At 48.2% G+C, this 26,032-nt stretch overlaps 3 protein-coding genes and 1 non-coding gene across 4 annotated transcripts in view; 1 reads left to right on the top strand and 3 right to left on the bottom strand.

The window, feature by feature from the left end:
- Nucleotides 1-380: 380 nt before the first annotated feature.
- LOC103190204 (uncharacterized protein C17orf98) lies at nucleotides 381-8,735 on the bottom strand. The gene is made up of 5 exons (XM_007910907.2): nucleotides 8,464-8,735; nucleotides 6,919-7,036; nucleotides 4,811-5,042; nucleotides 3,002-3,101; nucleotides 381-1,225 (listed from the first exon to the last, which is right to left on the bottom strand). The coding sequence occupies exons 3-5, from the start codon at nucleotides 5,018-5,020 to the stop codon at nucleotides 1,068-1,070; spliced, it is 468 nt and encodes a 155-aa protein (XP_007909098.1). The 5' UTR covers nucleotides 5,021-5,042; nucleotides 6,919-7,036; nucleotides 8,464-8,735; the 3' UTR covers nucleotides 381-1,067.
- A 320-nt stretch (nucleotides 8,736-9,055) lies between these two features.
- Nucleotides 9,056-14,910, bottom strand: rpl23 (ribosomal protein L23). The gene is given in 5 exon segments (NM_001292779.1): nucleotides 9,056-9,324; nucleotides 10,716-10,829; nucleotides 12,475-12,603; nucleotides 13,409-13,492; nucleotides 14,878-14,910. Coding segments are annotated over 5 exon segments (423 nt in total). The 5' UTR covers nucleotides 14,891-14,910; the 3' UTR covers nucleotides 9,056-9,241.
- LOC121850667 lies at nucleotides 10,043-10,178 on the bottom strand. Its single transcript, XR_006085703.1, has one exon. It is a non-coding gene; the product is annotated as a small nucleolar RNA SNORA21 (small nucleolar RNA).
- A 7,014-nt stretch (nucleotides 14,911-21,924) lies between the features above and the next one.
- lasp1 (LIM and SH3 protein 1) overlaps nucleotides 21,925-26,032 on the top strand; it is a 44,445-nt gene continuing 40,337 nt past the window's right edge. The window contains exon 1 of the mRNA XM_042343206.1: nucleotides 21,925-22,046. Coding sequence (XP_042199140.1) covers nucleotides 21,978-22,046 — 69 coding nt within the window. The 5' untranslated portion in view covers nucleotides 21,925-21,977. The remainder of the gene's footprint in view (nucleotides 22,047-26,032) is intronic.

Below are 26,032 nucleotides of genomic sequence, written 5' to 3' on the forward strand. Positions count from 1 at the left end.
TTTGGAGGGATTATTATTAGGCTCTGTGTGGAGTAAGGAAACTTGCCCAAGGTTTCGCCCTCTGCCTGGAATTGAACTCAGGTCTCTCACTTGCAAAGCGAGTGCTCTAACCACTGAGCTACAGGACTCCACGCAGCAATGTCTCGCCAACAGTCGTGAAGCAAGTGGCCAATTTTAAATGGAGAGTTGGCGGACAGGACACCAGGAGAGAGAGACTCCCTTCTCTTTTCGAACAGTGACTTGGGAGATCTTTAACGTCACCTGAACAGGAGATCGGATTAATGCCTCACCCGAAGGAGGGCACCTGAGTGCAGTGCTTCCCCAGCTTCCTCTGAGCTGAAGGCTTGGATGGGAGTTAAAGAATTAGGAAGGAGAATAAGTTAAAAAGATAAAGTGCCGTGAAGTTTATTTTTGAGCAGTTAAACCGACCTGTTTTACTTTCCTTCTGGTGCAGAGCAAACAGGGCAATATTGCAGTCATGTTTTGTCAAACGCCTGCGCTTTTGCTAAAAGCTCTTCTTACTCCTGTGTCAGCACTGATATAATACAAAATCGTTACACTGCATAGTAGAATATTATTTTAAAAATAAAGTCGGAAAAGCCGCCTTGTCATCCTCCCCCTTCTTCCACCCCAACACCATGGACGGGAGAGCTGAACAAATCAATGGACCATCATTCCAAATGTACACAATTAAACAGAATACATGTGAAGTCGATACCAGAAGGAAAGTGTGCAGTCGGAAAATTATCACGCAACAGGCATATTTTTCTGGTTCCTACAGAGAAACAGTTCAAGCGGTTGATGTGCAAAATATAACTTTACGGACAAGGGAACTGGAAAAACATTTTGTGATTGTCATCAGGTTTTACTGGACGAAAAAGCAGATTGGCTGTGTGCTGCATAAATGCAAGTTGTTGTTGTCATACAGATCAGATTGCCGTTGTCCTGATTTCGAGTCATGGTGAAAGATTCATGATCCGTTCGTCTCCAAGTAACGCACCACAATAAAGTCCCTGCCTGCTTTGAAAATACCCGAGTCCAAAACGTCTTCACTATTTGCAGGGGTGTTAGTACAGTGAAAGGTTGGTGACCTCTCCAAATGAAGATGACTTTTCCCTCAGCCAAGGTGTTGTTCTTCTATATCCAAATCTTCCACTGTATCCAACCATAGGTTTAACATCTGACAGATATTGACGGTGGGCACCTATCGCTTCAAAGGAGTGACCTGGGAAAAAAAGATATCAGCGTGTCAGCTTGTCCATTGTCAAGTCGGAGTCCTGCAGCGTAGTGGTTTGTGCACTCGCCTCGCAAGATAGAGGAACCGGGTTTGATTCCTGAGCAGGGTGAAATCTTAGGGAAGTTTCCTTACTCCACACGCCTCTGTCTACCCAGGAGTAAGTAGGAACTCGCTTGTTAATCGATTGACGGATCACTTTCTGAGGGTAATAATCCCTAAAAAAAATAAATTAAATAATAATAATTTGGTCACTCAATCCACGACTGTTTGTGGGACACTGCTGCGCGCAATTGTCTGCTGTGTTTCGCTTACAAAATATACAGGCACTGCACTTTACAGTAAATGTTGTGAAGTGCTTTGAGATGTCTTGACGACGTGATAAGGCGCTATATTAAATGCAAGGATTATTATTATCATTGTAATGTTGTCAAGAGATATTTTACAGCAATTTTTTTTTCCAAATCATAGCGATGTGGGTCTCATCTCAAACCTTTTCAACTATAAGCCCCTTCACACTGTAGCATCTCCTTATCTCTCTGATCTTCTTAAACCCCACTTCTCTGCTTTCTCGGTCCTGCTTCTTACCCTCTGCATCTCCATTGGTTTTCGACGCCCCAAACGCCTGGAACTCCCTGCTTCTACTGCTCCTCCTCACCCCCTCTACATCTGTCTTTAAATCTCACTTTAAAACTTATCTCTTTGACCACACCTATGGTCACTTCACCTTCCCCCACCCATATGCTCAGAGTTTGAACCTGTCACTGTGAAATGCTCTGTGAAACCACCTTTGCTGGCTCCTCTTTGCAATTTGCTAGATCAAATTAGAAAACGTTTGTGGCGGCTTCTGTTAATGCACACAAAAAACTGGCAAAGCCCAGGGTGTCTGACAAGGTCGAAAGTGATCAATACGCTCCAGCATTCACACGCACAGCAGCCTACCGGATTCCCATTAGTAACCCAGCGCAATACCTTTCCAAATACTGCTTTTCCAGAGTGAAATGCATGAGAACATAAGAAATGCTCGACCAAAAAAAGACCAAAGTCCATCTAGTTCGCCTTCCACCTTCCTGGCAGTCGCATGGAACACGTCCCAAACTATCTATGCACTGTATCCCATAATGTTACTATCTAAAAGCAAACTATCTAAATCTGTGTTTGAAAGAATCAACACTTCCTCCTTCGACCGTCTCCCTACATGAGACACATATCCCTGTTATCTCCAGTGGCAACACATTGTCAAGCCACTGAATGCACAAACAATAACCTTTAAGAACGTTTCAGAATATCTGCTTCGTTGCAGAGGTATAGCGATACCTAACAAGAGACAGGTAATGAGATCAGATGTATGCCATTGCTATGGCACGTTGCCAGGCACCAAAGACCCCCCCCACCACTGTGTCATTTTATTCAGTGGTTGCTATTCAACTGCTCGCAGCAATAACACTTAAAATCTGTCTTGAGGAAAGGATCCTTTCCAGGTAATGTCCTACTTCTGATACCTGTAACCACAGGTCAAGTGGGGGTTGGTGGTGGTGGGGCGGGGGGATTGGTGTGTGGAGGAAGGAAGATTAAATCCCAAAGGGGGGAGCAGAACAGCTGAAATCCTGCCTGGTGATAAGTGGGTATGAGGTGATCCTTTATCACAATAAACCACGATTTAATGTCATTCCTCCAAGGGGTCCGACACACATTCTGAAAGACCTGAACTGATATTAAAAACACAGCGAGTGAGATGGGGAAATATAAATGATTTAAAACACATACCTGCTCCAGCCGCGTTTCTCTTGGCCAAATAGAACTGAACCGGCCCATACTTATAAAAATAATCCACCACCCAACCACCGCTTGAAGAACCGCCATCCATCTAAAGAAAGATCATTAAAGGGTATCAAATTGGTCACTCAATCCACGACTGTTTGTGGGACACCGCTGTGCGCAATTGGCATTTCGCCCACAAAATATACAGTCAATTCACTTTGTCGTATATTCTGTGAAGCGTTTTGAGATGTCTCAAAGACATGATGCGGCATTATATTAAATACAAGGAATATTAATATTATCAGTCTGGTCAGTCAGTGGCACTCTCTGAGTCAGTAGGTTCACTTTGAGGCTTTTAACTCTCGTAGTCTATGTTAACGTGTGGCAGCCTGGCGCAGTGCTAGCACTCTCCGCTCCGAGTCAGAAGATTGTGGGTTCAGCTTATGCTGTATGAATCATACAGTTTAAGAGGATCGCTCCAATGCAGTGCTGGTGCATTGGAGTATCAGCTTCGACTGTGCATTGTCAGTGGTGCCATTCTTCGGATGAGACGTTAAACTGAGGTCCCATCTACCTGTTGAGGTGGATGTTAAAGATCCCATTGGCAATATTCAAAAAGAAAAGGGAGTGTCTCTCTCCTGGTGTCCTGGCCAACCACCCCCCAAATAAAATTGGTCCCTCACTCCGTGGCTGTTTGTGGGACATTGCTGTGCACAACCAGCGGCTGTAAAAATACACAGACAATCCATTTTACAACATATAATAATCCCTCCAAAACTAAAAACAATAATAAATTGGTCATTTTCAATCTACGACTGTTTGTGGGACATTGCTGTGCGCAATTGGCTGCCGCGTTCGCCCACAAATATACAGTCAATTCACTTTACAGTGTGTTCTGTGAAGCGCTTTGGGACGTCCTCCCGACGTGAAAAGCGCTATATCAAATGCAAGGATTATTATTATTATATCCTGAAAAGCCCTTTGAGATGGCAATAACGTGACAAGGCGCGATATCAAACGTGAGGAATATTATTATTATTTGCACTCTGCCCATCATATCTCTAAAGTATTGAGAATGTATTGTCACTTCCCAACTCCTCTTCCATTCCTCTTGGCGTTCTCTATTCGAGACTCTCTTGTCTGCCTTCCAGCAGTGTGCCGCTGGTCTGTTACAATCACAACCTTCTCTCTGTGACCAAGATTCCCTATCCCTTCCCATCTTCCTCGCGCTCTCTCCTGCCTTTGTCCATTCCAATTTCCTTCGTCGGCTCTCCTCTTTGATGCCCTTCAGTAAGTCTGCTGTTTTTTGGTTCTATTCCTGTCTATTCCAGCATTGGAACTCTATTTCCTTCAATAGCTTCTCAATCTGTCTCAGCATAATCACTAGTTGATATACATACACCACAGGGGCTCCAGTCTTGGACCACTTATTTCTCATTTCTTGGCTGTTATTGTCACATAACGAAATGTGTTTTCTTTTTCTCCACATCCACTAATAAAGCACCAAAGCTCTCTCTCTCTCTCTCTCTCTATATATATATATATATAAAAAATTGTCAGTAGTGGTAGTGCGATTCATCCAACGATACCATCAAAGCTTGTACTCACTGGGAGAGATGTGGTGCCATTTGCCAGTGTTGTGCAATTAATTGTAGTGTGGACTTCACAAGTGCAATCACACCTCGTTTTGCTCACTTACACACTTCGTTTTGCTCACTTACACACTTCATCCTCCCGAACGGATCGAGGAAACAACAGATGCACACGTTTTGCAAAACCTGCCCAAGCCCAGAGGTTGCAACTCGACTCGTTTACCTGGTTCGTTTTCTTGAGGAACTCCCTCATTTCTTTGCTTTCAAATCTGTTCTTGGCGTAGGGATCCTTCTGAGGGTTGTAAGGGGGAATCACGTCGCTGAGTTTGGGGTTGACCTTGTTGTAGCCCTGTGCCAGGAAACTGGTGGCAATGCCATCCAGAACGAACCCCTTTTCCCTTTTTAGGAGCTCAAGCTCATGGCACCCACTCATCCTTGCAAAGAGGTGGGCAAGTCTGTGAGACCCAAACCCCAAACCATGAGCTGCACTGACTTCACTCAGTTGTGTAAAAAAATGTCACAGTAGCAGACAGCAAATCATTATTACGTTTGTATTTAAGCTTAAATCTGGTTATAAATCAGACAGCATTTTTTTTTCAACCCCCTGTGTCCACAAAAATATCACTTCCTACCACAGTGTACAGCAGTTACCTTTTTATTTAAAACAAAGCTGTTTTCCTTCCAAACCAAATGTTATTTTTTTTTAAAAAAAAGGAGATTCACTGATGTTTGCTCATCTTTCTCCTTTGGACTTACATGAACTATTTAAAGTTCGCTTTGCAATGTTCAATTGGAGAGGATCTCTCTCCATATAATAATAATAATAATCCTTGCATTTGGTATAACACCTTATCACATCTTCTAGTCGTATCAAAGCGCTTAACAGAATATACCGTAAAGCGAATTGACTGTATATTTGTTGGTGAAACGCGGCAGGGATTGCGCACAGCAGTGATACATTGAGTGACCACGTTTTTTTGAGGGATTCTTATCCCGGAAAAGCAATCTGCCAATCGACTAACAACCAGGTTCCTACTTACTGCTAGATAAACAGAGGCGTGTGGAGTAAGGAACCTTCCGCAATATTTCGCCCTGTCCGGGAATCAAACCCAGGTCTTCTCACTTGTGAGGCGAGTGCTCTAACCACTGAGCTACCAGACTACACAACTGGTTTATCTATATATACTCTGTGAAGCGCTTTCAGTTGTCTCAATGATGTGATAAGGCGCTGTACCAAATGTATGGATTATTATATCCAAGTACATTGATTGGATCAGGAACTAAAGTTGCAAATAAAGAGACGATTATGTCTAGACTGTGCTCACATGCAAACTGGTTCTCACCACACTGATTTTTAGAAACCACTTCTACCCACTGGGGGGAGATAAGGCCGTACCCTCTTGCAGCTGAGCTGGCTGGTAATGGAATATCAGAATCAAGTCAACCCTCCACGGCTATGTTTGAAGACCGATTTCTGAGCCAGGTGGGTACACAGTACTCCAGAGAACTGCTGATTTAAGCCCAGCCAGTCCGGTTTATCAAAAGGACTTGAGAGGGAAGGACCAGTCACTGGGAGCAAGGATTCGTTCAGGTGAGACGTGCAGTTTTATCAGGACAAGCCAAAGCCCTAACGGGTAGGATGGTCCTAGCTGGACAAGCAGCAGGAAAGCTTGAGAGGGTAGTGATATCAATGGCAGCTGTGCTGTTTTAGTTGGTTAAGATTCCAGCAGTACCCGAACACACACTCTGGGATCCCCAAGCCTTGGCTCTTGCCAATCTGTGCCTAATACTTTGCAGAATTAGGTAAGCAGGATGCATCTCTCCAGCGAGAGTGCACATTCCAGTCCAACATTCTCTGGAATGTCCACGTGTAGGTGGGATGCGTGGAATTCTCAGTTTGGTTTGGATACTGTCAAGCAACAGTGATGGGTTTCCACGTGTCAGACATCCAGCAGAATGTTTGGAAACGTTCAGTGATTTCATTCCTCATTCTTCCCAACAATGTGGTCTTTACGTTGATGTTAAATTGTTTTAGAACAACCATGCGGAAAAGCCATGGACGGCTGAGGGCACTCAAGACATGTCTGAGGAATGCAAGAAACAGCTGCTGCCAAATTGCCACATGTTTTTTTTTGAGAAGGGGACAAAGATGCTTTTTGTTGAAGCCCATTGTGAATATTTATGCAAAACACAGCACACTTGACATTCTCAGTAAAAAGGTTCAAGCTGAACATCTTTTGTGAGCATTTTTTGAAAATCTGCCCACAATTCAACTACTACATTCACACTACAGCTTGTTCTTCTATCAGCGGGAAATGACAGAGATCTTACTTGCATAGATGTGCGGCCAGATTCTTGATTACAGTAGGTCTTTACCAGAAAGCAGATGAAGTACGGAAAAGCCAATGAATCTGCACGGATTCACCTGATGTGCAGAGGTTCCAGTGGTCTGAAATGTACATATTGAAATGCGAGGACTACAGAACAAAAAAAATCTATTCAATGTTTAATGTTAAATATTAAATGCCATCTACATGGACTTCCAGAAGGCATTTGGTAAGGTTCCACACAACAGGTTATTAGTAAAAATAAAAGCACATGGAATCGGAGGTAACGTGGCTTGGTAATTGGTTGGGAGGCAGGAAACCGATTAGAGGTAAATGGAATATTCCCTGAATGGCGGGACGTGACAAGTGGTGTTCCCCAGCGGTATGTACTGGGTCCTCAGTTTTTCACTCTTATATATATATAAATGGCTTGGATGAAGGAATAGTTTTCTATCCAGATTTGCAGATGATACAAAGTTAGGAAACTACACAGTAAATTGTGTAGATGGGAGCAGGAAGATACAAAGGGACTTAAGATAGATTAAGTGAGTGGGCAAAACTGTGGCAGGTGGAATTCAATGTGGGGAAGTGTGAGGTCATTCACTATGGATCCAAAAATAGCAAAACAGAATATTTGCTAAACTGTGAGGAACGAAGAAAACTGTGAAGCAAATGGATTTGGGTGTCCAGATACACAAATCACTAAAAACGAGCTCACATGTGCAAAAAAAAAGTATCAAAAAGGCTAATGGGATGTCTACCTTTACTTTAAGGTGCTGGAATATAAAAGGAACTGATGCTTCAACTATATAGAGGTTTGGGTTGGACCTCATCTGGAATTCTGCATTCAGCTTTGGACACCGCACCTCAGGAAGTATATATTGGCTCTGTGAGTGTGTGTAGTGCAGATCCACTAGAATACCAGGGCTTAAAGGGTTAAATTATGATAGGATGCATAAAGTTGGACTATTCCCTTGAATTTGGAAGGCTGAGAGGTGACCTGATTGAGGTTTTTAGAATAAGAAAGGGATTTGATAGGGTAAATACAGAGAAACTATTTCCTCTGGTGGGGAATGCATAAGAAGGGGGCATAATCTTAAGATTAAAGCTCGGGCTTTTAGGGGTGGAAATCAGGAGGCAGTTTTTCACCTGGATGGCAGCGGAAATCTGGAACTCTACCCCCCAAAAGTCTGTGGATGCTAGATCCATTTACAGTTTTGAGATGGATAGATATGGTATTAAGGGATATGGGGCAAGGTCGAGTAATTGGGAGTTGAGGTACAGATGAGCCATGATCTTATCGAATAGCCTACTCCCATTTCTGCTTTAATTATTAATCACAGACACAGGACCACTGGTACCTTTAATTTCTAACATCCTTTGCAGAAATACAAAACCGAACTAGATTTTGCTCAACTTTCCCAAATAAATCAAAGGGCACAGCAAGTGTTGAGGGGACCATATTTATTGAGTTGTACAGATGCTTATCAGGGAGTGAAGTGGTACCACCGAGAAGGGGAGCAGGAAGCTCAATTATACAACAACTTACCATAGTGTGGAGTCCCTCATGGTTGAAGGCTCGACACACAGAAGTGAGCAACTCACGGTGCATTTTACCCAGATTTTCATCCGAATTAACTGGCATATTTTAAACAGGTAAGAATACAAATGGATCGGGCCCGGGTGTTTTATTCGATTTACCAGGTGTCCGGGCTTAATTGGGGTCTGGCAAAAGCTGATTCCGCTGTGTTTCAATGTTTATAACAGGTGCCTTCATAATGTTCAAAAAAAACAATTACCAGCAAATCCAGGGATTTATATTATTGCAGAGCCTAAAGAACTAACCACAGCTATAGATGTCTTCAAAGATTGCAGCCAAACAGGTAATTTCTCAAAAGTTAAATTCACCAGCTTTGTTCTAGCCACAAAGAATGGCACGGTACCGCCCCACACGTGAACTACCATAGAGATCTTACCCTGGGATGTGCCGCTAGAATATATATATTATATAAACATTATAGCAGCTCTCTGCCAGAAAGCAGATGGGAGTATGGAAAAGCCAATGAATCTGCACAGACTTACCTAACGTGCAGGTTGCAGTGGACTGAAATGTACATATTGAGATGCAAGGACTACAGAAAGAAATCTATTAAATGTTTAATTATTATTTACAAAAGACACAGGATCAGTGATACCTTTGATTACAAACATCCTTTGCAGAACTACAAAACAGCTTTACAGAGAGGTATATGCTTATCGATACCCAAATAAATCAAAGGGCACAGCAAGTGTTGAGGGGAACATATTTATTGAGTTGTACAGGTGCTTTAAGCAATGCTGCCTGCGTTGGAGGCGATCCTGGGCCACAGGTCTGCGCATTCTTTGGCAACGGGGCCTGTGATTGCAGAACCTGGAAGCAGAAGAAACACAAACATGAGCGAGCCAGTTCAGGGTAAAAAGGACACCTGTATTTGTTAGTGCCCATCAGAGGAGTGAAGGGGAGCAGGAAGCTCACTTATACAACAACTTACAATAATGTGGAGTCCTGTAGCGTAGTGGTTAGCGCTCTCGCCTCGCAAGCGAGAAGACCCGGGTTCGATAACTTTAGGCAAGTTCCCTTGCTCCACACGCCTCTGTTAACCTGGCAGTAAGTAGGAACCCGGTTATTAGTCGATCGCCGGATCACTTCCCCGCTCAGCAGAGGAGCGGCAGCACTTCCTCCCTCCCACTGGATGGGAAGGGGACCAATTAGCGGTGGTGTTGAGGTGATTTGGCAGCCTTGAGCCGCTAGTGAATGGCAGGAGTCCAGCTGTCAATCGTAATTAACTCCTCCCATCCCGGAGTCCCTCATGGCCGAAAGCTCGACACACAGAAGGCTCAAGTGAGTGAATTCAGCGGTGACCAGCTTAGCATTTTGCCTGGACTTTGGTTCGAATTAATCGGCCTTTTGAAACAGGTAAGAATACAAATGAATCTGGGCTGGGTGCTGTGTTCAATTTACCCGATGTCCAGGGTTAACCAGCAACCGTCAAAAGCTGATTCCGCTGTATTTGAATGCTTATAATTGGTACCTTCATGATGTTCACAAAAGACAATTATCAGCACATTTGGGGATTTAATGGGTTGTAAAATGTCACACCACGGATTGAGATTCAGGAGCACAGTGTAGCTCCCATCTCACCCAAAGGTAATGTATTTCTTTACCCTTCCTTGACAACTCACCCAGCCACTGAGAGCAGGCAAAGTAAGTGCTTTTAGGAGGGAAATTGCAGAGCCTAAAGAAAAAGTACACACATCTACATATGTCTTCAAAGATTGTGCGTCAATCAAAGAGAAAACAAAATGGCAGCCACACAGGTGATTTCTCAAAAGTTCAAATTCACCACCTTTGCTCTGGCCACAAAGAATGGCATGGCATCGCCCCAAAACACTTACTGACATAGTTGCAGTCCAGCCTGGGCTAGGAAATCGCCTTGCTTTATCAGTGTGGATAAACTTTACACAGGCTGGTGGATTTCACATTGATTAAATTCAGTTGGAGCATTACATCTAGTCTCGTCGTGTTTGGGCTAAGGAGCGAGAACCCAGTTACCCCTCCCACAAATCACTGATCTCATACTGTCTCGAATTACTGGGTGGCTGTTGAGGCCTGTGGAGCAATACCCAGCCAATCCAGCTTCTCCAGAAAGGGAAAAAAGTGGGTAAAGAAATAATCCCATGAATGTGGTCATTAACAGTAGAGTAAAGCACATACTGGAAGAGTGAAGTACATTGCCCACTATTAAACGGGAAACTCCTCACCTTTCATTTCACCTTTATTATTTACTATTACCCCCGCATTGTCTTCAAAGTAGAGGAACACGCCGTCTTTTCTTCGGTATGCCTTCCGCTGCCGTATCACTACCGCCGGATGGACTGTAACACAAGGCACCAAAAGCAACACTCAGCTTCCTCTGAAATAGTTACTCAATCAGAACTTACAAAATGAGATTCCTCAGCAAAATGCTAATATGTAATCTTATTTGACCCATCAAAAACTCTGCAGAATCCTTGTGTTAGTCACAGACTCCCCTGGCGCCCCGCACTATCCTACCCTCAGTAAACACTGGTCTGCAACATCTTGCCCTCCCAATCCATCCCATCATTGATGGGTGAGCTTTAATCCATTCTGCCTCCGCTATTTGGAACTGCATCTACGCCCTTTTGGGTTGTCCCCTCCAGATCTTTTTTCCAGATCCTGATTTATGGAATTGGAAACCAGGTACAGTCACACTAAGCACTTAAGTGCTAACAGCACTAGGGCACATTTAATAGGCGCTGGCACCTCATAAGTCTCCACAACATCTTCAACCTAACAGACACTGACGTTGTCCTCAACCACACAATGACTGTGCAGGAGGAACTGTAAGAGAGAGACCAGAAGCAGTTTTCTCACTAGCGAGGGCCCACTGTAACACTCGGCTGAGATCCACTGACTCAATGTATAGTATGAATGGCCCGATATTCCCACACTGGGCGGGGGGTGGGGAGATACTTCAGTCGCTTAATATCACTCTTTGTCCTTCGCCTTGGGACGTCCTCCCGACTACACAAAGTAAATTTGTATTGTATCACACGAGATTCAGCCTATTCTCTTGACAAAGAGGAATCAGGTTTACTATTTGAATTGTCACACCGCGGATTGAGATTCAACAGCATGTAGCAGCTGCTATCTCACCCAAAAGCAATGCATTATTCTCCCCTCTCAAAAATTCACTGAAACATCGAGAATAGACTCAGCAAATGGGTTTGGGAGGGTGAACCAAGAAATATCCTGCACGACCACATGGGTGTCATTTTAAAAACGTGTGATAGCCCTGTGTAGTTCTAATTGTGCTTTAATAAGAATTTATTTTACCCCCAACCCCATAATCTCTCAGGTCAGAGGGAAAGGTATAACACACATCCACAGCAGGACAATTGTATTTGATTATATAACACCTCGCTGGGACATCCTTTGCTTGCATTTGGTCCTAGTTTAATAAAACATGGATTTATATAGTGCCTCTGATGTAGAGCAGGCTGGCCCAACAGGCGGCCCACGGGCCACAACCGGCCCAGCGAATGATTTTGTCTGGTCTGCAAACCTTCTAAAAATCCAAACTCAGCCTCGGTGAGGATTCGAGTGTAGTCAGAACAGTTTCCACCTTTTCTCCAAGCACAACGTCTCCTATTCTCTCTATTCCCAAAATACAAACAAACAAACAAATAAACCAGTTCTGCTACCCAAATTCTCCCAGCGCAGTGTGAAAGGCTTGTAAATTGAAGTGTACGAGATGTAAAGTGAACACAAATTAAAAAGCATATCTAGGATAAAATAGATCGACTACCCTGGTCTTCAACTAATGCTTCAGTCCCACAGACCCCAACCATTAACCAGACCCAAGAGGAAACAAACCACTTTCCTATTCCTTCACTGATCATTAACCTCGCTTCTCTGACAAAGAGACCCCCTGGATGATTTATATCACATGGGATCCTGGCCTTTCCACTTTCAGCAGGTTTATGTTTCCACACTCACCCTTTTTCCTCAGTTCGGGCTTTCCTTTCTTTACTGTTGCCATAACCATGTCTCCAACACCGGCAGCTGGAAGTCTGTTCAAGCGCCCCTTAATCCCTTTGACTGAGATGATGTAGAGGTTCTTGGCCCCTGAAGCAAACAGTGAGAAAACAGGAGAAACATTTCTGTTAAAACTACAATAGGGTATTTCTGTAATGAGGGTGGTCTTTTGCTGCACCAGTGATACAGTAACCAACAGCCAATTCAATATGGAAGCCTTCAGTACATTGGAATGCCCTGGCCAACAATCCCCCAAATACAACCAGCCATTCACTGTTTGTGGGACACTGCGCAGGGCATATTTTTTCTGGTCTGCCGGATGTGCGACACACGTACAAGCCCACCACCACCCACAGTCTCCAAACCAGACAGAGTTCCACAAATGTATGCCAGCTAGTGTGGAAATGTCAATGCCCAGAAAGGAATGAGCACTCTCCCTAGAGGGACTGAACAACAAATTACATGTGTATTAGCACCTTTCACATCAGGGTGATGCCCCATGGTGCGGAACAGTCAGGAATCCACAGCAAACCTGATGGTTGGGATCAGGAGGGGTGGATGGTAGGGGTAGGCGAGTGACCAAAGGCACGTTCGAAGAGGAAGATCTTGAATGAGGCAAGGGAGGAGGTAAGGCAGAGGGACTGTGGGATGGAGTTTCAGAGGGTGGGGGCAGAGAGGCTGAAGGGACACCCCATGATGGGGCGGGCAACATGAAGCAGGCCAGAGCCTACTGAGTGGACAGGTTGGTAGGGGGTCAGGTCACGAAGGTAGGGAGGAGCAAGGCCGCGGAGGGCTTTGAAGGTGAGGACCACCTAATCCCGCAGAGTATTGGGCACAGATTGGCGAGGCGAAGCTTGGGGACTCAGGGATGGGTTGGTACTTAACGCCTCCCTACCTGTGTTGTCAGCACAGTTGATCACGGCTCCCACAGGGAGACCGAGAGAGATGCGAAATTTCGCTCCACACGAACCACCACGTCCTCGATGAAGAGAGAGAGAGAGAGAGGACACCATTAAACAACACACCGCAATAATCATACTAACCCCAACCGCACATAAACTCTCAACACTCAGGTACCAACTTCCCTGTATCTGAAGTGATTGTTCAGATCACTTCAGATTCCTGTCCAATTCCTCTGCAATACTTTTAGTACAACAACAAATAGACTGAAACCACTGTCGAGGCAGCTTTTTTGGCCCCAACTTTCTATTGTGAGAAATTCCACAAAATTGGGACAGGGCCCACTTTTAATTTATTCCAAATAAAATCAGCAAACGATTGGAAATAAAACCCCCACTGCGCAATTCACTTGTTTTCTGCAGAAAAATTGAGAACTATTTCTAAAACTTTTTGCTGTGTGTGTGTGTGACCTCCCCACCCCCCAAAACAACTGCATGTCTGCCTCTTACCCCCTCCTGTCTCCCGAAGACTGGTTTCTCCCCCCCCACAAGACTGTGTGTGTGTCTCTCCCCCCACAAGACTGTGTGTCTCTCCCCCCCCACAAGACTGTGTGTGTGTCTCTCCCCCCCCACAAGACTGTGTGTGTGTCTCTCCCCCCACAAGACTGTGTGTGTCTCTCTCCCCCCACAAGACTGTGTGTGTGTCTCTCCCCCCACAAGACTGTGTCTCTCTCCCCCCACAAGACTGTGTGTGTGTCTCTCCCCCCACAAGACTGTGTCTCTCTCCCCCCACAAGACTGTGTGTGTGTCTCTCTCCCCACAAGACTGTGTGTGTGTCTCTCTCCCCACAAGACTGTGTGTGTGTCTCTCCCCCCACAAGACTGTGTGTGTGTCTCTCCCCCCACAAGACTGTGTCTCTCTCCCCCCACAAGACTGTGTGTGAGCCCCTCCCTCCCTCCCTCTCACCCCCCCCCTCCCTTTCACCCCCCCTCCCAAGCCCATGTGTGTCTCTCCCCACCTCCGGCCTGTGTGTGTGTGTGTGTGAGACCCCCCCCCTCACTCCCCTATGTGGCAGCCTGAGGCCTGCTCCTCGCTCAGCCCCCGGGGCTCCCGGCGCCGCGCGGCCAAAGCTCTGCCCGAGAGAGAGAGAGGGAGTCAAAGGGAGCGGAGGCCGCCGCCGGGCTTGCAGGAGGCCAGTGGCGGGAAGAGCTGCCCGAAACTCCCGGGGCGCCGACACGGTCTGTGGACCAGGGAGAGGCCGCAAGATGGCCGCCGGGCGGGGGAGCGGGAGGACAGTTCCCGAAGCTCATCATCGAGCACTTCCAGCTTTGGTTTTCGTTACCAATACGGGCGCCAGACGACAGTCCGAGGGTTTAAGCGTATGATCGGGTCGGTAAAATGTCGGTCCTCGCCACGTAATCCTCCGATGGCAGCGGATTGCGCGTCCCCCCCCCCGGTCACTCACCTCTCTTCGACATGTTGGTTCAAGGGAAAAGAGAACGAGCGCAGAGGACCATGGGATATATCGTCGCCGCCGCACGCGCGACGTTGACGCCGCCGAGGCGGAGGCGCCACCGTCACGTGACGAGGGCCGGCTGCTCGGGCAAGTGACGTCAGGCACCTTGGGCGCCACCTGCTGTTGGACTCCGGGGTTTACATGAACTGCAGCAGTTACATCTATAAAGAGCAATGATGCTGATGGTGATGATGATGATAATAATAATAATAATAATCTTTGCATTTTGATACACCGCCTTCTCACGCCTTCGGGACGTCGCCAAGTGCTTCGCGGAATATGCCCTAAAGCCAATTGGCTGTGTATTTCTGGGAGAAGCGCGGCAGCCAATTGCCCACATTCGCGTCCCACAAACAGTCGTGGATTGAAATGACAAATTTATTGATTTTTTTTTCTTTGGAGGGATTGTTACCCCACCCCCCGGAAAAGCGATCCACCAATTCACTAACAATCGTTCTCCTACCTATAAACAGAGGCGTGCGGAGTAAGGAAACTTGCCCAACATTTCGTCCTGCTGGGAATTGTAGCTCGGCGAGTGCTCTAACCACTGAGCTATAGGACTCACACAACAACAACAACATTACATTTGCATAGTGCCTTTCACATCAGGAGGACGTCCCAAGGCGTTGGATAGTCAGTGTTTTGGACCCGAGCTGGGGGTCGGGATTGGGGAGGGTGGAGGGCGGGGGGAAGGAGGGTGATCGAAGGCACGGTTGAAGAGGAGGGTCTTGAGACGGGTCTTGAAGGAGGTGAGGGAGGGGGTGAGGCGGAGGCACTGTGGGATGGAGTTCCAGAGGGTGGGGGCAGAGTAGCAGAAGGCCTGCCAGCCAATGGTGGAGCGGGCGAGGTGGGGGACGTGAAGCAGACTGGAGCCCGCTGAGCTGAGAGAGCTGGCAGGATGGTAGGGGGTTAGGTTAGGAGATCGCAGAGGTAGGGGGGAGCAAGGCCATGGAGGGCTTTGAAGGTAAGGGTCAGAATCTTGAACTGTATCCTCTGATTTGATGGGAAGCCAGTGGAGTTGGGCAAGGATGGGAATGATAGGTTACCACAAAGAATAATAATCCTTGCATTTAAAACAGCACCTTCCCATGACGTTGAACATCTTCACATGATATGCTGTAGAATAAATAATAATAATAATCCTTGCATTTGATATAGCGATTTATCACGTCTTCAATACATCACAAAATGCTTCGCAGAACATACTGTAAAGTGAATTGGTTGTATATTTTGTGGACAAAATGTAATGACTGTGTATTTTGTAGTCAAAGGCAGCAGCCAATTTGCACTCAGTACCATTCCGTAAACAGCCATGAAGTGAACGACCAACTCGGAGGAACTCTTTTTGAGTAGTGCCACAGCTTTAATGTGCAGGCAGGTGGGTCCTCGGTTTAACATCTCATCGAAGGACTGCACCTCTGACAACGCAGTGCATCTCTAGTGTTGGATATCCTTTAAGAAAATTAATGAACGGCCCAATAAGGAGAAGGACAGGAAGTACAAAAGGACACTGGGAGTGGGACAAAGTGCGTGATTTTACAGTGGTAGATTATTGATTTTCGATTGACAATAAAGACCTACTAACACACGTTTGATTTGGATCAAGTTATATTGCACCCAGCACTGCATTGGAGCATGATCCTACAACAACAACTTGCATTTATACAGCACCTGTCACGCGCCTCAGAGTGCTGAACAGCGGGCGGCTTGGTGTTGAGCAGAAAGAAAGGGGAGGTGACTGAAAACACAGACAAAGAGGAAAGCCTTCTGGTGTGATGTGAAGACGGGCAAAGAGGAGGCAAGTTAGAGGGACTGAGGCGGGGAGTACCAGAGATTGGGTGCAGTGGCTGAAAGCATGGCTGCCAATTGTGAAGCAGAGGGGACGAGAGATGTGTAGAAGTCCTAAGACAGCTGAGCAAAGGCGACGAATGAAATGAATGACTCTGAGCTCAAAGTCCTGACTTGTGACTTGAACCCACAACTTTCTGTCTGAGCGGTGAGAGTGCTATCAACTGTGCCAGGTTGACACTGAAGGGGTACCTACAAGAAATGAACAGAAGACACAAAGAAATTAGATCATTCACCCTACAGAAGTTTATCCATCTCACGCATTAACAATCTGACAGTCTCTGCAGTCTCAGAGCAACTCCCGGTGAAGCTGTTTGAGATGTTTAGAATTGTAGGTACTATATCGAATGCAAGGATTATTATTATTATTATTATGTATTATTGACCCAGCAGGACATCTGATCGTATTTGACAACCTCAACACGTTTACCTCTTGGACCTTGCTTCATAGATAAGTCAAACATTTATACCTTAAGAATGCATTTGTATTTTTATGGTGCCTTATCACGTCAAAGTTTCTTGACAAGTCTTTATTCCCAGGTGTAATGACTTTTTATACAAGTAAAACTGGTTGCCATGTCCCACAAACCACCTTTGACTGATACTTGCCTATCCGTATGAAGCTACACATGTCCATTACCGCAGTCTCAGCAGCTCCGCTGTCTAGTCCTCTCCCAGCAGATCAACTCAACTTATAAATTCCTACACAACTCCCCAACCCTCACCGCACTGATCTTCTCCAGCCTCACTTCCCCCCCCCACCCAACTACCTTGGGCCAACTCGCTCCTCATTCCCTCCACCCCACCATCAGAGGCTGAGCCTTTGTCTCTATGATTGAACCATACAACAACAACTTGCATTTATATCGTGCCCTTCACGCGGGGAAGTGCCTCGAAGCGCTTGACAGTGGTGGAGTCTGACCCCGAGCCTGGGGGAGAGGGAGGGTGGAGGTGGCCGTAAGCACGGCCAAAAAGGAAGGTGTTTTTTTTAGGCGGGATTTGAAAGTGGTGAGGGAGGCGGAGGGATTGAGGGAAAGAGTTCCAGAGTTTCGGGGCGTAGTGGCTGAAGGCAAGGCCACCGAGCAATTAGCCGCGCGGAAGAAGGCCATTCGGTCCATCGTGTCTGCACTGCTCTTTTTAAGAGCGAGGCTTTCAGCCCCCATTTTACTGCCCTTTCCCCCCACACCCTCAACAACTCTCTGCTAAAATCCCTCGCCCCCCCCCCCCCCCCCCCCCCCCCTCTCTCTCAATCTTTCTTTAAAAAACCTGATGTCCACACGTTCCCCTCTATTTTTATTCGGTCACTCAGCCAAATTGGGTGTTTGTTGCTTGCGGTGATTGCTATGTCCTCCCAGCCCCTGGAATGCCAAGAAGCTGTAATATTTTGCTCGAAGTTTGGAAGGAAAAAAATGAAACTAAACATCCTGTTTCAGCCGCTTACTGCACACAGGAAGTTACTTTGTTCTTGCTCTCAATTGCGTCCGGTTAACCCTGACACATGCGGAAACCCATCGCTGTGTTTAACAGTATCCAAACCAGACTGAGTCATGGGAATGATTTACACATGGGAATTTCATTGGAATGTGCTCTCTCCCTCTCTCTTTCCAGAGGAACACACCCTGCTTATCTGGTAAGAATATTAGGTGCAGGTTGGCTGTTCACAACTCCATCTATGGAAAAAGGAGGCAGGAGAGAGTGAGAGAGAGAGAGAGAAAAATTGGGTCGAGTGTGCCTTTCACATTGACTAACGTCTCAAAACTCTTCGCGGAGATGATGGGTAATCCACGCGCACGGAGGAGAGGAAGGGAGTTTAAAGGTGTTCACCCAAAAACGCGGTCAAAGAGAGGTTCTGACGAGGTTTTCGAAGATGGGTCGAAAAGGAGCCAGGGATGGGCGTATGGTGGAGAGCTACAGCAACAATAATCCTTACATTTACATAACCCTCGAAGCAACTCAACGCGCTTCGCGGTATTTACTGTGAAGTGTAGCGACTGTTATTGTACCCGATCACAGCAGCCGATTTAAGCACAGCAACATCCCACGAACAGCCATGAAACGAGTGACCGATTGGCAAAATATAGTGACAAAATACACAGTCAATTCAACTTAACAGTATATTCTATGAAGCACTTTGAGACGTCTCTCTCTCTCAAAGCCCTTGCTCCTCCCTACCTCTGTGACCTGCTAACCCCAAACCGACCTGTCTGCTGCTCCCCTCAGTGGTCTCTGACCTACTCCACGTCACCCACCCCTCCGGCCCCCACTCTTTGGAACTCCATCCCACAGTCCCTTCACCTCGTCCCCTACCTTGCCTCCTTCAAGCCGCATCTCAAGACCCTCCTCTTCGACCGCCCCTTCGGTCACCCTCTTACCCCCCCCCCACTCCCTGCCCTCCCCCACCTCCTGATCCCAAGCCCTAGCTCGGGGCTAAATCCTTGACCGTCCAGCACCTTGGGTCGTGCCCCCGACACGAGAGGCGCTGCTGTAAATGTAATTTGTTGTTGTGGTGATGGTACATCGAACAAGAAAGGAAATGGACATTTGGGCCAGGAGAGGGCAGTGATGAGCTCCAGGCGACAATGGCTTCCTGGGGGGGTGGAGGGTGGGGGCGGTGGTCAAAGTCTTTAAAAGGAAGTAATTAAGTGCAAAAAATACTTAGAGCTCAGTGTAACGTGGTCAGCTCTCGCTGTGATCTCTGTGTGTCTTAACTTAAAAAAAAACTGGATGAAATCGGAATCCGAGGTTCCTGCTCGATGTTCTCGTTGTTTCCAGTGTCTGTGACCTGGGGGGTGGGGGGGGAGGGAGGGAGGGAGGGAAGGGGCCTAATTCACATGTTAATTTGTTGGTTGGTAACACAGGAAACAACAAGCTAATCCCTGGTCTCTGAGCTGGCTCAGGGACCCCCCGGTGGCGAGGCTGGCTTCCTTAGTCGCTTACATTTCAGGGTCCTTCGGCACAGCTTTGCTCATTTTGTCTGGGAATCCGGCCACACAGTTAAGATTACAGACGCCATCCGCTCCCTCACATGTTTCGCCCACAAAACACACAGTCGCTCCACTTTACAGTCTATCCTGTGAAGCGCTTTGTGACGTCTCAACTCAACGACGTGATAAGGCGCTGTGTCAAAGGCAAGGAATATTGTTGTTATTAAGGGAGACTGGAATAAAGAAGGGCCTTCTCCTTACCTGATCTCACCCTCCAGAATCCTCACCTACCAGCCTCCCCCATCACAACATCGAGCTATTTCTTAACTGAATCCATGTGTCCTGACCTCAACCACCTTTTGTGGTAACCCCGTTCTGGTCATTAATAAGCACCTTGAGGTGCTCCTCCCAATGAAGGGGGCTATATAAATTCTAGTTGCTCTTGTTGTTAATTACTCCCGGGTAAAGAAATACTTCCTGGTACAAAAACAGAAGTCGCTGGGAACGCTCTCAGCAGGTCAGGCAGCATCTATGGAGAGAGGAGAGTGGGTCAATGTTTTGGTGCCAACACCCTTCATCAGAACTGCGTGAGAGGCGCTATGTAAATACATGTTGTTGTTACTGAGAGTATCGTTCCAGGTCGATTGCCTCAATCCCATTTCAAACATGACGCACCGCTATAAGGTCCTTTACGAAATGTCTCCTGTCTGGGCTCATTGCTCACAGATCTAACACTCGATCGAACACTGCGGGTGGTCGGTGATGGAGTTCGGTTTGATCGCTGAGCAGATTGCCGAGAGAGAGAGAGAGAGAGAGAGAGAGGGGGAGAAGGGGACACTCCCTTCTCTTTTGCCAACAGCGTCGTGGGATCATTAATATCCACCCGAACGGGGCACAGATGGGGAGGTCGGGTTAACGTTTCATCCTTAGCGTAACGGTTTGCACGCTCCCCTCGCAAGTGAAAGGGCTCGGGTTTTCCACGCACACACACACGCGCGCGCGCGCCTCTGTTTGCGTAACCGTTAGTCGATCGCCGGATCGCTTTTCGGGGGGGGGGGCGGAGGGGGTCAAAACCCCCTCCAAAAAAATCCTAATGGTGCGGACAGTCGATCCACGATTCCAGTATACTCCGTGAAGCGCTTCCGAGGACGCGGATACGGCGCTGGATCAAATGCAAGGATTATTAACGCCGCAGCGGCGGCAAAGTGGTCTGAGCGTGGAATCCGCGGGCGAATCGTTGCCGGATCAAAAAAGGGGCCAAGGTTTTCGGGGATCCTTCGGGGGTTTTCTTCTCGATTTATTCTTCCGACCGCGCCCCCCCACCACCGCCCCACCTTCGCAAACAACTCAAAGCGATTCTTGTTCATTCCGCTCACACGTTATTTTGTAACTCCCAACTGGTTTTCTGTCGGGAAGTGCAGTCACTCCACTCCACTCCACTCCACTCCACTCCACGCCCCTTTCACTCCTCCCTCATCCTGAAACGTGTGTGCTTTGCTAACTTTTGTTTTAACGTGTAATTTTCGTCGAAAACTCGCTCTTTTGGGGGCTCCTCCCGTTTTATTCTGTGGTCAGGTCGTGGGGGGGGACACACACAGAGAGAGAGAGAGAGAGGGAGAGAGAGAGAGAGGGGGAGAGGGAGGGAGAGAGAGAGAGGGAGAGAGAGAGAGAGAATAATAGGGAAGAAGGGGGAGAGAGAGAGAGAGAGAGAAAAGGGAGAAACTGAAAGAACACAAAAAGAGAAGAGAACAGAAGGTGAGAGAGAGAGAGAGAGAGAGAGAAGGAAAGAGGGGAAAAGGAAGAAGAAAAAGAGCGATTTTTTGCTTTGCGTTCAACGATTTGAGAGTGAGAAAAGGACACGAAAGAAAAGCAGAGAGAGAGAGAGAGAGAGAGGGGGAGGGAGGGGGAGAGGGAGGGGGGGAAAGGGGAAGAGAAGAGGAGGGGAGAAAGATAGAGAGAGAGAGAGAGGAAGAGAAGAAGGTGAGAGAGAAAGATAGAGAGAGAGAGAGAGGAAGAGGGGGAGAGAAAGATAGATAGAGAGAGAGAGAGAGGAAGAGAAGAAGGTGAGAGAGAAAGATAGAGAGATAGAGAGAGAGAAGAGGGAAGAGAAGAGGTGGAGGAGAGAAAGACAGACAGAGAGATAGATTTTTAAAAAAAGGAAGAGAAGAAGAGAGAGAGAGGAGGAGGGGGTGAGGGGAGAGGAGAGAGAGAGATAAGAGAGAGAGAGAAAAAGGGAAGAGAGAGAGAGAGAAAAGGGGGGAAAAAAAGGCGAAGAAAATGAACCCCCAGTGCGCCAGATGTGGAAAAATCGTGTACCCCATCGAGAAAGTCAACTGCCTGGACAAGGTCAGCCCGGGGGGGGGGGGGGGGGTTGGGGTCGGTGTTGGGGTTGGGGTCGGTGTTGGGGTCGGTGTTGGGGGTCGGTGTTGGGGTCGGTGTTGGGGTGGGTGTTGGTGGTGTTGGGGTGGGTGTTGGGGTCGGTGTTGGGGTCGGTGTTGGGGTCGGTGTTGGGGGGTCGGTGTTGGGGTCGGTGTTGGGGTCGGTGTTGGGGTCGGTGTTGGGGTCGGTGTTGGGGTCGGTGTTGGGGTCGGTGTTGGGGTCGGTGTTGGGGTCGGTGTTGGGGTCGGTGTTGGGGTCGGTGTTGGGGTCGGTGTTGGGGTCGGTGTTGGGGTCGGTGTTGTCGGTGGTGTCGGTGTTGGGGTCGGTGTTGGTGTCGGTGTTGGTGTCGGTGTTGGTGTCGGTGTTGGTGTCGGTGTTGGTGTTGGTGTTGGTGTCGGTGTTGGTGTCGGTGTTGGGGTCGGTGTTGGTGGTGTTGGGGTCGGTGTTGGGGTTGGGGTCGGTGTTGGGGTCGGTGTTGGGGTCGGGGTCGGTGTTGGGGTCGGTGTTGGTGTTGGGGTCGGTGTTGGTGTTGGGGTCGGTGTTGGGGTCGGGGTTGGGGTCGCGGTCCCTCTCTGTCCCTTTGATGTGTCGCCACATTTGGAGCTCTCGACCATCAACGGTGCAAAACAGCTCCAGAGCCGCGGAGTCACTGTGACCCCTCTATACTGTGGGGGGGAGAGGGGGGGAGAGGGGTTGGGGGGGAACTCCCATTAAACGTGTGGCCGAGTAGTAGTTGTTGTTGTTGTTGTTTTGGGGGAATAAAGATGTATTATTTGTGTAAATGTGCAAATGTGCCGTTTAAAAAGAATTAACGTTAAAAAGAAATAGACCCCTTTTTTCTATATAATCCCCTCCCCCACCCCCCCCCACACACCCACACACACACCCACACACACACCCACCCCCCCCCACACACCAGACCCCCCACACACACACACACACACACAGACCCCCCCACACACACCCCCCCACACACACACACACACCCACAGCCCCCACACCCCCCCCCCCACACACACACCCACCACCCCCCCCACACCCCCCCCACACCCCCCCCACACACACACACCCACACCCCCCCACACCCCCCCCCACACACACACACACCCACACCCCACACCCCCCCCCCCACACACACACACACACCACACACAGAACCCCCCCCACACACACCCCCCCACACACACACACACACCCACAGCCCCCACACCCCCCCCCACACACACACCCACACCCCCCCCACACCCCCCCCCCCCACACACACACACACCCACACCCCCCCCCACACCCCCCCCCACACACACACACACACCCACAGCCCCCCACACCCCCCCCCACACACACACACCCACACACCCACAGCCTTTCTCCAGACACTTGTTTTGTTTTAGCAAATGTCTAATCCTCAATATATGTTCTTTTTAGGGCTATAAGAACACAGTTTGATCTGAAATTTAAACACCTTTTTCTTCGTAGCTGTGCGTGTGGGGTTTTTTGTTGGGTGGGTGGGGTGGAGGGGGGGGGATGGGGGGAGATATTAAATCGTTTTTCAGCACCTCTTATTTTTTTAATATTAAAAAAAAAGGATATCAATCTTGCGGGAGGGAGGGAGGGACGGAGGAAGAAAATCGAAGTGGTCGAGAAGGCGTCGGAAAATCGAATGGTTTAGAAGAGAGGTTACGCCGTCGCGAAGTGGCGGTGTGTCGCTTCGTTTCAGCGCGACCGTTATTTTCCGAACAAAAACGTGGCTGAGGAACCGATTGCGGGTCGATTTTTTTTTTTTTGCCTTTAAGGTAGAAATAACCCCGACCGTGTGCGCCGTGCGCGCCCGCGAGCGGGAGCGCGCGTTAAAACGATCTCAGCGATCAATCAATCAATAAATTCCGATTGCAGTTTCGCAGCGAGTGAGGGGTTTTTCTGTGAGCGCGAGGGGAGAGGGTGAAGGGTGAGGCGGCGGCGACAAAGATCCGAGGTTATGAATTAGCAGACGTTAGGAATCGGGGCATTCCAGGGGGGGTGCGGTGCGGAAGGTGAGCCGCACAACAGCCATCGTTTGCAGCAGGTGGGTGGGTTCGTGAGCTTGGCTCTGGGTTTAACCGGGGCTTAGTCCTGGCTTAACCAGGGGTTAGTCCTTGGCTTAACCAACGGTTAGTCAGCCAGCAATCAACCAGGCCCCGAATCCTGACTTGGCTGAAAAAGAATGAGAACATTGAGTAAGACCAGGATGTGGTTAGTGCTTTATTCAAGAACTAGTCAGTGTTTCAGCTCTCGTCTCTCTCTCTCTCTCTCGCTCTCTCACCACTCGCCCCCCCCCCCCTCCCCCGCCCCACCACCCCGTAACTTTTAAGGGGTCTGAACGGGTAGCATTGGAGTTGGATTATTTTGAGTACGTTGGGTCCTTCGTTCCTCTCCCCCTCTTCCCGCTGTGAGTTGGATAGATCTGCGGCAGCAACAACAAATTACATTTATACAGCGGCTTTCAACTAATGAGGACGTCCCAGGGAGCCGGACAATCAGGGGTTTGGACCCGGGTTGGGGTCAGGAGGGGTGGAGGGCAGGGAGGGTAGAGGTAGGAGGGCGACTGAAGGTGCGATCGAAGAGGTGGGCCTTGAAGGGTGTAGTCCTCTCCCATACTAAGCTCCATGACTCCTCGGCCGGCTCCACTGACTCCCCATTCCCCCGGAGGATCGAGTTCGAAATCCTAGTCCTCGCCTTCAAAAGCCTCCGTGACCTTGTTCCTCCCTATCTCTGTGACCTGCTGAGAACCCCTCCCTTGGCCTCCTTCGAGGCCCATCTCAAGACCCTCCTTTCGATTGCACCCTCAGTCACCCTGCACCCCTCCTGAACCCAAGCCCCCAGCCCGGGGTGGGGGGGGAACATCCTTGACTTTAGCACAGAGCTCGGGGGTATCCTCCCGACGTGAAAGGCGCTATGCAATCGTAATTTGTTGGTGGTGGTTGTGAGGGGAGATGACTTCCCGCTCGATGTGGTCTGATGGGCGACGGAGGAGGGAACAGGACGGAGGAACGGACACTGTAAACAGCCCCTGAGGTCCCGGCATTCCGTCAAATAACATGGTGTCGTTCTTCGGCATGTTAATCCCGCGTGGAATGAAATATTAATTCCAAAGTATTAAATCACCCAAATCCACTGCCGGGTTCATGACATTGCAAGGTGATGACACGGCGACCAGGAATGCGAGACTTGGCTGAGTTCTTTGCCCCTCACGCAAGGATAACAATAATATTCCTTGCATTCGACTATAGTGCCTTATATAGCGTCTCAAAGCGCTTCACGGAATATGTTGTAAAGTGCGTAGACTGCGTATTTTGTTGGAGAAACTTGGCACACAGCAGCGTCCCACAAGACCAAGGCGCTCTCGTTTGCGAGGCAAGTGCACTAACCACGACGGGACTCCACGAATGCTGTGACTAACGTTCCCTTAGGCAACACTCTGGCCCCCCACCCGCCCTAATCGTCTAACCCAGTTGTTAGACGATTGGCAGATCACTTTCCGGGGGTGATAATCCCTCGAGAAAAAATGCGATCGCTCAATCCACGACTGTTTCGTGGGACGCTGCGCTGCGTACAATTGGCCGCCGCGTTTCGCCCACATGTCACACCGTCAATCTATTTTACGATATATTCCATGAAGCGCTTTGAGACTTCTCAATGACGTGATAAGGCGATGCAGCAGATGCAAATGTTAGCATCTCAAAAGGGCTTCACAGGATGAGCGTAAAGTGGAGTGACTGTGTGTTTGTAGATCAGCGCAGACTGGCAACCAGTTGACCGTGGGGAATTCCTGCTTTGAACAGCTCTCTGTAACAGTGAGCAATACTTTACTGCACCAAAGGCATCAAATTGTTAAGATGCAGATCGCATGACTCACCCGTTTGTAATTTCGTGAATTTGACTGGAATATAACCATTTAATACTTTGTACTTGATTCT

Source organism: Callorhinchus milii, unplaced genomic scaffold (genome assembly GCF_018977255.1).
Source record: "Callorhinchus milii isolate IMCB2004 unplaced genomic scaffold, IMCB_Cmil_1.0 Scaffold23, whole genome shotgun sequence".
In the NCBI taxonomy this organism is placed as follows: domain Eukaryota; kingdom Metazoa; phylum Chordata; class Chondrichthyes; order Chimaeriformes; family Callorhinchidae; genus Callorhinchus; species Callorhinchus milii.

Bases quoted from the DNA above. Each gene is read 5' to 3' on its own strand.
- LOC103190204 (XM_007910907.2), bottom strand. From the start codon at position 5,020: ATGAGTGGGTGCCATGAGCTTGAGCTCCTAAAAAGGGAAAAGGGGTTC. The intron at 3,102-4,810 runs GTAAACGAGTCG...ATCTTTCTTTAG, and splicing joins TCCTCAAGAAAACGAACCAG to ATGGATGGCGGTTCTTCAAG. The intron at 1,226-3,001 runs GTATGTGTTTTA...TTTTTTTCCCAG, and splicing joins GAGAAACGCGGCTGGAGCAG to GTCACTCCTTTGAAGCGATA.